The 12,012-nt window shown below is 41.7% G+C and overlaps 1 protein-coding gene across 2 annotated transcripts in view; it reads right to left on the reverse strand.

The window, feature by feature from the left end:
* Window positions 1–3,963: 3,963 nt before the first annotated feature.
* CTTN (cortactin) overlaps window positions 3,964–12,012 on the reverse strand; it is a 45,265-nt gene continuing 37,216 nt past the window's right edge. For both annotated transcript variants that reach the window (XM_060261064.1, XM_060261063.1), the window contains 4 exons: window positions 11,328–11,417; window positions 9,277–9,460; window positions 8,639–8,707; window positions 3,964–5,782 (listed from right to left, as the gene is read on the reverse strand). In XM_060261064.1, the coding sequence (XP_060117047.1) occupies window positions 5,646–5,782; window positions 8,639–8,707; window positions 9,277–9,460; window positions 11,328–11,417 (480 nt within the window). In that variant the 3' untranslated portion in view covers window positions 3,964–5,645. The remainder of the gene's footprint in view (window positions 5,783–8,638; window positions 8,708–9,276; window positions 9,461–11,327; window positions 11,418–12,012) is intronic.

Below are 12,012 nucleotides of genomic sequence, written 5' to 3' on the forward strand. Positions count from 1 at the left end.
TGAAAGATAGTAATTTGTACCTTCTCTTTCCAAGTTCCCACCAGTCTTGCAAAGCTTTAGATGTTTAGCAATGTCCAAGAAGGTTAGGATCCTGTCAAGCTTATGTCAAATAAATGACTCTGAAAACTGCAGATGATGAAAATGCAACTCTTCCCAGAGACCCCTCAAAGCCTCAAAGGAGCCCCCCCCCCAGGACTCCCTTTTAGCCAAGGTAAATCTTCTCAAAGTTTCCTGTGCATATCTTGGACTAATCTCTGACTGAGAAAAGTAGGCAGTAGGCATTAAATTACCTTCCACTACCCCGAACAGAAGTTCCAGCCTGCTCCCGTTATGAGAAGCAGCTCAGCTCGACATTTTCCTCCCCCGGAAGTCCCCAGCTAACAGATGATTTTGGAAGGGTGGGAAAGAAAGTGAAAACCAGACTAGGGATGGAGAAAGGACTGGGCATAAAGGGGTATGAAAATAAAGTGGGAAATGGTGTGAGAAGAGGTGAGTGAGGGGCTAACATGGTGATAAGATCTTTATCAACAAGTCATTCATTAACACTGAATCAACTTTAATAGGCTCTTCAATAATTAGACAAACAGTGGGAATTTAGCAGTCTTTCTCTGCCTCAAGGCTTTATACCTTATATGTTGTAAATTATCCAGAGTCTGGCACTAGCTGGGATAAGGCAATTCATTAAATTGAAATAATAATAAAAATCTGAATGAAGGTCATTATGAAAGTAGTGAGCTCTCCTTCACTGCCAGTCTTCAAGAAGTTATTAGACAAACACTTGTCAAGGATACTTTAGGCCAGGGGTGTCAAACATGTGGCCTGGGGCCGAATCAGGCCTCCAGAGGGCTCCTATCAGGCCCCCAAGTAACTGGCTGTCATCTGCTTCCTTTTCTGTCTCTTCCTTCCTTCTGCATAACAGCTTGCTTTGCAAGGCTTGCTGAATTGCACAGGAACTTGCTGAATCATACAGAGCAAAACCTCTGTCTTCTCCATTAGCTGAGGCTCTTCCCTTGGGGAGGAAAGGGGGAGGCAGAGCTTGCTTTACCAGACTCTCTCAATCATGCAGTAGAGCTACTGAGCCAAGCCTCCCTTTCTTCTATTGGTTGAGGCTCCTCCCTCTCCTGGTCCCCTGGGGAAGGAAAGAAAGAGCCAGAGCTTCCTTTGCCCAGTTCTCTGGATCCCATGGCAGAAATACAAAGAAAGCACCTTTAAGACCAATGAGTGCTGATGTTTTAAACATGTTTTAAGTTTTTGTAAAAAAATCTTTGTGTTTGTGTCCTTTATAAAGTTTATATCTTTGCTACCTATCTAAAATAGGAACACACATGGCCTGGCCTGACTAGGTCTCATTTATGTTAGATCTGGCCCTCATAACATATGAGTTTAGACTGATCCTGAGTTCAGCAGTGGGTTGGACTAGATAACCTGCATGACCCGTTCCAACTCTACAATTCTATGAAACACGTTCTTGACCATTCTCTTCCCATCTGTGCAAGCCAAAAATGTTTTAAGAACTGCTTGAGGGGGGTGGGGGGTAGGCAGGTAGTACTACTAGGCTAACCTCAATGCTGAGTTTCCTTTGCAAACTCTTGTCTTCAATCTCACCTAAAAGAAAAATAGCAGGCAAAAGTTAAATAACCCTCTTTCCTTCCCACTGGTTCTCATCCTGGAAATCAATCTCTACCAGAAATCTTCCCCTACCAGATACTGTTTTACAGCAGAGAAGCAACAGGTTTGAAAATGTGACTCGGTTACGAAAAAATGCCTACTATCCCACTGGCTTGGGATAACCTGCATATTTGTTGTAAATAAACCTCAAAGCTAAGCAGTAACCCAAAACAGGTAAGACATCTCTATTGATAGAAACTGGTGCTATGAAAACATTTGTAAACTCATCATTAAGGTAAATTAATTTGTAAACTCATCATTAAACTCATCATATTAGTAGCTTTATCAGGTATAATAAAAAGGTGGTACAGAATATTTATTGTGTGTCTTAATGGGTTCTTATGCAGCCTAAGATCTGGCTCTCAGCAACAGCATTTTCATACACTAGTTAGGCATGACAAACATGGATCAGAAAATTCTGCCTCTATCAGCTGTTTCATGTATGATAAAAATTATCTTTTGGCACTCGATGGCATGATGCAGAGAAAGAGCTACCTCGGGATTGATTGGTTATGGCCATGTACATGTGCAGACTTTTTGCCTGGAGTCAGGAAACTATTAAAGCAGAAATCATGCTCCAAAACCAGTGCTGGAATATTATTGTAATGACTCAATATCTGACAATCACTACCCAATATCTATACAACAGTCAAGTCACAGCCAGATCTGATACTTACATCTTGAAACTGTGAATGGCCAAGACTGATCTTTCTACAAACTTGAAAAATGCTAGAACGTTGGAGCCATGAATGAGGCAAAGTGATGCAGGTGGTGGCGCCCTCCCCAGCCAAACCCTGTGCAAGGTCAGGCAACTTGGCTGAGCCATGCATGAGGCAAGACAGAAGATTGTGCCTGGCCCCACACAAAGTGAGGCAAAGCAGAAGGTGGTGCCCAACCCCATGCAAGCAGAGGGTGGCACCCAGCTGGAAAAACCGTGCCCAAGCTGAGGCAAGACAGAGGGTTGTGCCCTGTCCAAGTTGAGCCCTATTGCAGTTCCTGACCAGAGTGAGACCCACCTGCATCAAGGAAAGCAGCACCCAGCCTATTGGTTAGGCAGGCTGCCTCTTCCTCCATCCATTCATCCTCTCTGGGGAGGAATGGTGGCTCATTGGTAAAGCATCTGTTTGTTAAGCAGAAGGTCCCAGGTTCAATCCCCGGCATCTCCAACTAAAAAGGGTCCAGGCAAGTAGGTGTGAAAAACCTCAGCTTGAGACCCCGGAGAGCTGCTGCCAGTCTGAGTAGACAATACTGACTTTGATGGACCGTGGGGTCTGATTCAGTATAAGGCAGCTTCATATGTTCCCTCCCTTCCTCAGAAGGCAGGTCTAGGGTGGTTGGGATAAGGGCCTTTCCCAGGGTTTTTGCTCATAGTCTGCCCCCTGCTTACCAGTTTTTGATCATAAATGGAGGAGAGAATGAAGTAAGGTCCCTTGAGTCCCCATTGTGAAGAAAGGTGGGCTACAAATGAAGGAAGTAAACATAACTGAAGATGGAGGAGCAGATAAAAGTCAGGTGGGTGAGTAAGAGAAAAGGGCTGCCAGTAGAAGGGAAAGGGGGAATAGCATGGGACAGGGAAAAATGGGTGCCCTTCATAAGTCCTTGCAGGTCCCAAACTGTGCAACTGGGCTCACTCTTGCAACTGGCACCACACAACGGGACCAGTTTTCTCATGTAGAGGGTGCCAGGAATAGGTTGGAAAACTAAAGATGGAAAGAAGATAAAGGTACATTGGCTGGTGGATAGGAAGGGAAACAGGGAAATTCACACCACAAGTCCTTGCAGTTTCCCACTGGTTCCGATAGTAAGACACGCCTCATCTGGAGTCTGGATGTGATCCCCAGTTATGTAGAAACTCTTATTGTTTCTGTGGGTGGCAGCTTCTTGATGCTTTCATTATAATGGAGGTCAGTTACTTCACTATTAGATACAACAAACTGAGGTCCTATTAATTCAGCCCCATTTTGCCCCCAATGCACCTGTGTTAGGGAAAAAGGGAAGATAAATAATCTGGAAACAAGCATAATTCTTCACCACTCTCATTTAAATGACCCACCAATGTTCGCATACTTTCATCTTTTGGGACATTAATCCTACTTAGGTCATTTTGATGGATTCTCCCCGCTCCCAATTTATTTTTGAAGTAAATTTTCTGCATTAAGTCCAACTGTATGAAGACTTCCTCTGTGAATGGCTTACTTTTGTTATCCACATAAGGTCACATTATTCTAATTGAAAACATCAAGCACAATTACATTTGCACAATAGATCCCAATATAATTAAAACACACATGTATATCCTGTGCAAATGGTTCCAAAAGTTTATTTGAATACTTAATTTACAAAAAAGAGAATCATTTATCCTATGAGATGTCCTATGCAAGACTGGATAAAACTGCATATAAAACCCAGCAAAACTCAATGTAATGGTAGCTATGAAAGTCAGAGACAGAAAGCAGCCTCTGGGAGAAATAAAGATAAGGTAAAGATGACATTCATATTAAAGATTGTCCCAACCCACCAATTCCCACCCCCAACTATCAATCAACCCCTCACCACTCCCCAGGAGCCTTACTTCTAGTTACACTGTACACTGCCATTTTATACAAATATTTTCTATATTCTGTTGGGCCTTATTGTGGTGGGCTTGTTTTTTGTTTTTGTTTTTTTGCTTGGTTAGTTCCTCCCTGAATTTCCCATTTCAAATAAAAAAGGCCAGAAAACACTGAGCATATGTATGTACGTACTGTCTTTGGTAGGGATGCTTTATGTGGTTTTAAAAAGAGGTAAACTTTACCAAGGTTTAACTTAGTTCATTGAAACAGTGGCAAGAATTCCAGCTAAATGTTTGGCAAAAGGCAGACACACCATTACTGTTTAGTTAATTACTGGCAGTTTCAGCTGAACTTACAAAACATGGTAGTTTTCCATACATAGCTTAAAAATACAGATTTCTTTCAAGGATTCAAGCTATTCATATACTAACACTCCTTGAATGACATAAAGCTGCCTAACATCCTGAATGCACAGCTGGCCTTCACACCCCCAGTGCAAGAGATACAAATCAGTATCTCCAGCTACAATGAAGTGTGTACACACATCATCTGTAGCAGTTATCTGCAAGCAGCGCTACAGGCCCAAATGCAAGCAGAAGACTCTTTGAAAAGACCATCCACCTACCCAGGTATCACCAAAAGAGATTTGCTAAAGGGGTGACATAAAAACCTTCAAATGTAGCTCTGGGCACAAGGGAGAAAGTGTGACACAAACTGGAAACTATGTTAAGATACTGGAAGTCTCCTGTAAAGGAAAACAAAGACTAAATTCTTGCAGCATGACCTGTAAGAAGCTTTCCACTGAAGTGAAGGGGGAGCTTCACAAGAAAGCTTCCTACTGCTCTCAGTACTCAAGAAAATAGAGATCTTTGCACTGGATCCTTCTATTGACGTAAAAACAAACATTTTCCTTTTGAATAATTGCTTCTGTTACAATTCTCAAGTCTTCTTCCTATCTTCTCTATACCGACGCTGTTCCTTATATGGAAACATGACTAATTTGCACAGCCAAAGTCTAGAACGCTAACAGTGTTCAGTACATGAGCAGTTGGACATAATTACTTTGTAATTCAGTACATATACAGATACAAATGAAACATGCATTACTGTCAGGAAGAGCTGAAACTCCTGGGGGAGGGGATTATGACCATCACTGATTTGGCAAAGAAGAAGGAAAAAGGCCCATTTCAGAACACATTAAAAACCCATGATAACATATTGTGGTGGGGAACGTAAAAGTTACAATATATTAGCGATTTCTGCGCCGTAAACATTTGTAAAAGCATCAGTGAAGTATTTTAAATATAAAAGGAATATGTATATGCCCCTCTATCCTTTCCCCTTCCCCACAATGCAACATGATTTGTAGTGTAAAAATCAGATGAATGATCACAGCATTAAGGCATAAATGGTAGACAGGGTTTCCTATTGCCTCAGCTCTACGTAATTTGCTGGGAACAGCCCGTATCTGCCTTTGCATACACCTCTCCACCAGCCATCATCAATCATTTCAATGTTTGTGATAATGTCATCAGGATCAAAGGAAATCTCATCATCACCAGCTGTGGAAAGAGCAGAAGCAACTCTCAGGTTAGTATCTCACAGGTCAGTTACCTTCCCAAACCTAATAAACAGTTGAAAGAGAAGAAATAAAAGTTGGCTGCAATCCAGGGCTCCTCATTCAAGCAGCTGGAGTGGGGGAAAGTCCCTGGCACTGTGGAACTTGGATTACACCTAAAACAGGGAAATACAACACTGATGCTGGGCTCCAGCTGCTTCCAAGCAATTCTACTTACTGTATTTGACTTTGAATAGATGTAGCATGGTTTTCTCCCTAATGTGGGAACCGAAGGCAGCTTACACCACTATTCTCCTCTCTTCCCTTTTAAACCCCATAACAACCCTGTGAGGTAGGATTGGACTGAGAATGGAACTAGCCCATGGTTACTCGGTAAACTTCCATGGTTGAGTGGGGATTTGAACCTATACCAAGCTGGCTGCATAATTCATATGGAGTATTCTTCAGTATTTTCATCAGGAGGATGCATGACAAGCTGAAGCTAGCAGATTATTGACAGCAAGATTTTTCCTAACACCTGTGCCATTTAGGACTGTCACCAACAAAAAGTCTTTCCCAGCACAGGACTTTTAGACTAAGGTCTAGTAGAGTCAATGCTATCTAGGAGAGGGACTGCTGAACAAAACTTGGTAGCTTTTTCTTATAGTCCCCTTTCATTCATCACAGTTTCTGGTTTAGCGTTATAGCTTTAGTTACATCAGGATGACAGCTTCTCAAGAGATTCATTTTGCCCTTCAGGCTTTATTGAATGGCAGTCCTGCGGCAAAGTCATTACTACAAAGAAACATCTTCAAAGACTATTTTACAAGAATGATTAGGAATCCAACAGAGGAGCATGACATTTGTTGACCGACTGGCAAGGATCCTGGGAGGATTTATAATTATTTATAATTATTATTTGTTTATTTACATTCCACCCATTCCTGCGTAGGGGCTCAGAGCGGAGTACAACATAATAAAATCACAACAACATAATAAAACCCAATTACAATATTCAGTGCACAAAATAGTCCAGTAGGACAATATAATAAGGTAGTGTAGCAGAACAGTACAGCAAATCAGCAGTGGGGTAGTACAATAGTGCAGTAGGGGAGGCCAATCAATCTAATGGATAGATGCCCGCCGCCTCACCAAAGCCCTGGCAGAACAGCTCCATTTTATAGGCCCTATGAAAGGCTAGCAAGCCAGGTAGACCCAGATCTCCATAGGGAGCTGATTCCACCAGGCTGGGGTTAGGATCAAAAAGGACCTGGCCCTGGTAGAGACAAGACGGGCATCTCTTAGGTCGGGGACAGTCAGCCTATCTTGGGAGGCCAAACGAAGCAACCTCCGGGGCACATATGAGAAGAGGCGGTCCTGCAGGTATGTTGTTCCCAGGCCATGTAAGGCTTTAAAAGTCAAAACTAACACCATGAAACGGATCCAGTTGTCAAGCACTGTTTATTCCTTTCTGATGGTAGTTATCAAAACATAGAAAGGTTACTAACCATGAATGAAACCTAAGCACATCAAAGTAGAGAACTCTTTCGCTTTTACTAACAAATGCAGGAATGCACTCTTCGAAGATAAAACCTCCTGGGACCAATTCCCAGGCCAGCCAGGCTTGGACCCAGGAAGCGCCAGCCATAATAGAGATAAGGAAGTTACAGTGTGAAGTTTCACACGTGAATGCAGAATGGTTTAGAGAATGTAGAATTGTTTATAGAATCCTTTGATGTGCCATCTTTAAGTATGTATCTCACTGTTATACTGTATCAGTTCCAATACCTAGCTCAACTGAGCCACATGGATTATCAATAAAACAAACTTTGTTTCAAAACCCAAGGACTGGTTATTTTGAAATCTCATGCTTGACACCAGTACTCTATAGGCAGCCAGTGCAGGCCGCGGAGCACTGGCTGCATGCTCACCTGTACAGCTGATGCATTCTGCACCCATTGCAGTTTCTGGATCAGTTTCATGGGTAAGCCAGCATAGAGCGAGTTACAGTAATCTAGTCTGGAAACAACCATTGCATGGGTCACTATAGCCAGGCCTTGGGGGATAGATATGGTGCTAGCTGTCTGATCTGCCGTAGATGTTAGAAGGCAGATCCGGCAGCTACTGTGACCTGGGCCTCCATAGAAAGTAAGGCATCCAGGAGCACTCCCAAACTCTTCACCTGTTGGGTTGGCACTAAAACAGCGCCATCCAAGTCTGGGAGCTGGGTGCACAGACCCATCCCCCTTTGACTTAAGCACAGGACCTCTGTCTTAGTTGGATTTAACTTCAGTCAGCTCTGCTGTAACCATTCCATTACAGCTCCTAACGTTTCAGACAGATGTCCAGGGGCCAAAGACAGTCTGCCATCCATCAACAGATAGAGCTGGGTGTCATCAGCATACTGGTGGCAGCCCAGTCCAAAACCTCAGGCAATCTGGGCAAGGGGGTGCATATAGATGTTAAATAATATGGAGCACCTTGGAGGCCAACTGCTGCCCTCAATGGATGCCAGAAGGGTTGCAGAAGAAACTAACATTCAAAATGATATCCAAGTGTGAGTTAAATAAAAATGCTTACATTGGCATCATTCTTCTCTCCACTCCCCCCCTTCCACTTCTGAGGTTTCACCAGACATTACCCCACATGCTTAGAGGCAGTCCAGACTTAAAAGACTAAATATGTTAAGGAAAAGAGAAAGACAAAGGATGCGAGCACAAAAATTGGCCCTGGATGCTGATCCCGGAAATGTTTATTTTTTAAGAGGATTCAGCAGATATCTATTACTTATACTTCAGATGACTCTTCACAGAAACACATGAACAAGCAGAACAAAGATCTAAGCAAAAGCAGAGCTTACCAGCTTGATAATCATAGAGAGCTATAGCTGTGATTCCAAGGTCATTTTCATACTCGTAAGTATTTTCATCTAAAAAGAAATAGGATGAGAAGCATGACTATGGTTCATTGCACAAGAGAGGGATAAATGCCTTTAACTGATAACTTACAATATAGCCTGGCACTTAAAATTGGTCTCCCCAGTAATCACATTATCTCTGGTGACACATTGGCACAGATTTTAAGCACTTATGCTCATCTTTATAGCATGGAGTCAAAAGCTGGCAGCTTACAGATACTTCAAGAAAGGATTTGCCTACCTGCAGCACTACTAACAAGTGAAACCTTGCAAGCCAGGTTAGCATGCATGCCTAACCCTTTCTGCTAAAAGTACTGCTCCAAGGTATTTCCCTTCCTCCAGGAAGCTGAATGCAACACAGAAATTTCTTCAGTAGGTCTCACATCCAATTATGGCCAAGCACAGACCTGCTTAAGTTTAAAAGGCAAGGAAACAGCTGCTCATAATGCCACCTCCTGGCTCTTGCCATTTGCTCAGCATACCTAACATCTCCAACCATGAACTCTAAGAGTACAATTCATCAAAGCACTGTCAAAGGCTGTATCTTAAAGAGGCCTAGAGAGAAACAGAAGGTATCAAACCTGCCGGATACTGGCTTTGTGCCCCAGCCACTTCATAAACTGTCTCAGATTCATACTCTGGTTCCCGCTGACTGATTGCTTCTTGGTAGTCAGACTCTTCAGCTTTGCCATTGCTTTCCAACTCATGCACTGCAGAATAGTTTATATCTGAGTTCTTGTGGCTGGACTCAAAGGAAACAGCATCCTAAGGGAGTGAAAGGCAGCTGTGAACTCAACTATGTAAATACCCTTGGTCACCATCTTACAACACCAATTTTTCAAGCTGAGTGACACCACCGCTGAGTGGGAGAGTATCTCACGGTATGTATTATATCATTCATACCACAATAATAACTTCAGTCCTGTATAAAGGAGGAAAGCATAGTAAACATATTTAAAACAATCAAACCAATCACTTAATGAATAATTAAACCTGACATACGAATAACTGCGGGGGAGGGGGGAGAGAATGTATAGAAGTGCTAATTCATTCATTTCATTTCATTTATATCCCGCCCTACGCCACCGAGGCGGGCTCAGGGTGGCTCACAACATAACAATTCTAACAATAAGATTAAAAAAATTAAAATACAATAATAATTTACATAATTAAAAACAACCAGTATATCAATGTATCAGTCAATGTCAGTTGCTATCTTATTGTCTTCCTTCAGAATATTTCAATGCCGGTCAGTTATAAGCCAACCGGAAGAGGACTGTCTTACGGGCCCTGCGGAACTGTCCAAAGTCCCGCAGGGCCCTGACCTCTTCCGGTAGCTGGTTCCACCAGCAAGGGGCTGTGATTGAGATTTGTTCAACCCACCTGCCCACCATCCCATTTACTTCTTTGAGTTTTATTTCCCACTGGAACATTTTTTTTCCCTAGATAAATTTCTCACAATTTGTTAAAACAGTAGTCCATACGTATATCCACAATGCCAACGTATATATTACATTCGGGGGGGGGGGGCATATTTTGGCACTGCAGACATTCCAGAAATGTTATACTCTTCATGAAAAGTTTTCCCCCAAACCTAAATAATTTTTCCAACTGTTCAATAACTGAATCAATGTTTAGTAAATGAACTAAGATAGCTTAATTGAAAGAAAAAATTCTAAATATTTAACATGATCAAAAAATGTTTTGACAAACAATCTGACTTAGGTAACATAATTTTAAAATCTACAAATTCTCATATTTCGCTCTTTGCCATTTCATTTATGTTTACTTTCTAAAATATTCTGTCGTCCCTTATTTCTTACTTACAGAGACTGGGAAGGGGAAGTTTATATAAGTGCCTTAAAGATGTAAGGCATTCACACATTTATGGCATTAAATATGTAAATACTACTGAGGCTCATAATTTTGGGAAGAAATTACTAATACTTGTAACTATTGTTTTTTTAGAAAGTATCATAGCAGGTTATGGGGAAGACAGAAAGTGGCATATTGTGCTCTGCAGGCAATGGTGCCCACTTAAATGCTAGCATATCCAAACCAAAAGATTCACATGTGGGTTTAGATCTTAATTGTTTGATTACTCTATCTCCCTTTTAGAAATACTACTTTCAGCATGAGAAATTTGATTTGTTATCCTATTGTTAATGTAATGGTTACCTGTAGGCCTTTTTTTTAGAAAAAGCCCAGCAGGAACTCATTAGTATGCGAGGCCACACCTCTGACATCACCATCATTTGTATACTAGGCCACACCTCTGACATCACCAAAAGTGCTATAATATATTTTTGAGGTGGTAACAGCGTTCCGGTGCATTGCAGCTCAAAAAAAAGCCCTGGTTACCTGTATAGTAAAGTATCAGTAAGCTTGGGCTAGGCTATTATGTATGTGCAACCTGACTGATTAAACAGATTTGTTACACATGAATAATTCTTGGACTATTTCTCCCTCTAAAAAATGATAAAAATTAATTTAGGAGGACTCAAACAAGAAACACCTAAGTAGTACTATTCATTCTTTCAAAAACATATACTAAAAAGTTGGAACACATCTCAACACACTTGTTTGCTTGCACAGGAATAAAGCCTTCTTCCAGTCAGACTATTAAACTCACCTCATAGACTGGACTTGAAGGCAGTTTCTCTTCCACTGGCTGTGGAGTGGGAGACGGAGGAGGAGTTTGTTTCTTGGCTTTGGCTTGTTCCTTTGGCAAAAAGAAGAAACATAAAACATGCTTGTTAATGATTCCTCATCCTCTTGGAAAGGAGAGAGGAGTGCCTCAAGGATCTGTCCTAGGACCTGTTTTGTTTAATATCCTTATAAATGATTGGATGAAGGAACAGAGGAAGTGCTTATTAAATTTGCAGATAATATTAAATTGGGAGGAGTAGCAAATACAGTAGAAGACAGAGTCAGGATACAGGATGATCTTGGCAGGCTGGGGAACTGGGCTAAAACAAACAAAATGAATTTTAATGGGGATAAATGTAAAGTTCTGCATTTAGGTAGAAAAATCCAATACACCATTATTGGATGGGGGAGACTTGTCTTGGTAGAAGTTTGTGCGCAAAGGATCTAGAGGTCTTAATGGACCATTCACTGAACATGAGTCAGCAGAGTGATACAGTAGCTAAAAAGAGAAATGCAGTTTTGGGCTGTATCAACAGAATTATAGTGTCCAAATCACTTTGCTCTGATTAGACCTCACCTAGAGGATTGTGTTCAGTTTGGGGCACCACAATTTAAGGATATAGACAAGCTGGAATCAAGTGTGCAGAAGAGAGCAACAAAGATGGTAA

Source organism: Heteronotia binoei, chromosome 21, assembly GCF_032191835.1.
Source record: "Heteronotia binoei isolate CCM8104 ecotype False Entrance Well chromosome 21, APGP_CSIRO_Hbin_v1, whole genome shotgun sequence".
In the NCBI taxonomy this organism is placed as follows: Eukaryota; Metazoa; Chordata; class Lepidosauria; order Squamata; family Gekkonidae; genus Heteronotia; species Heteronotia binoei.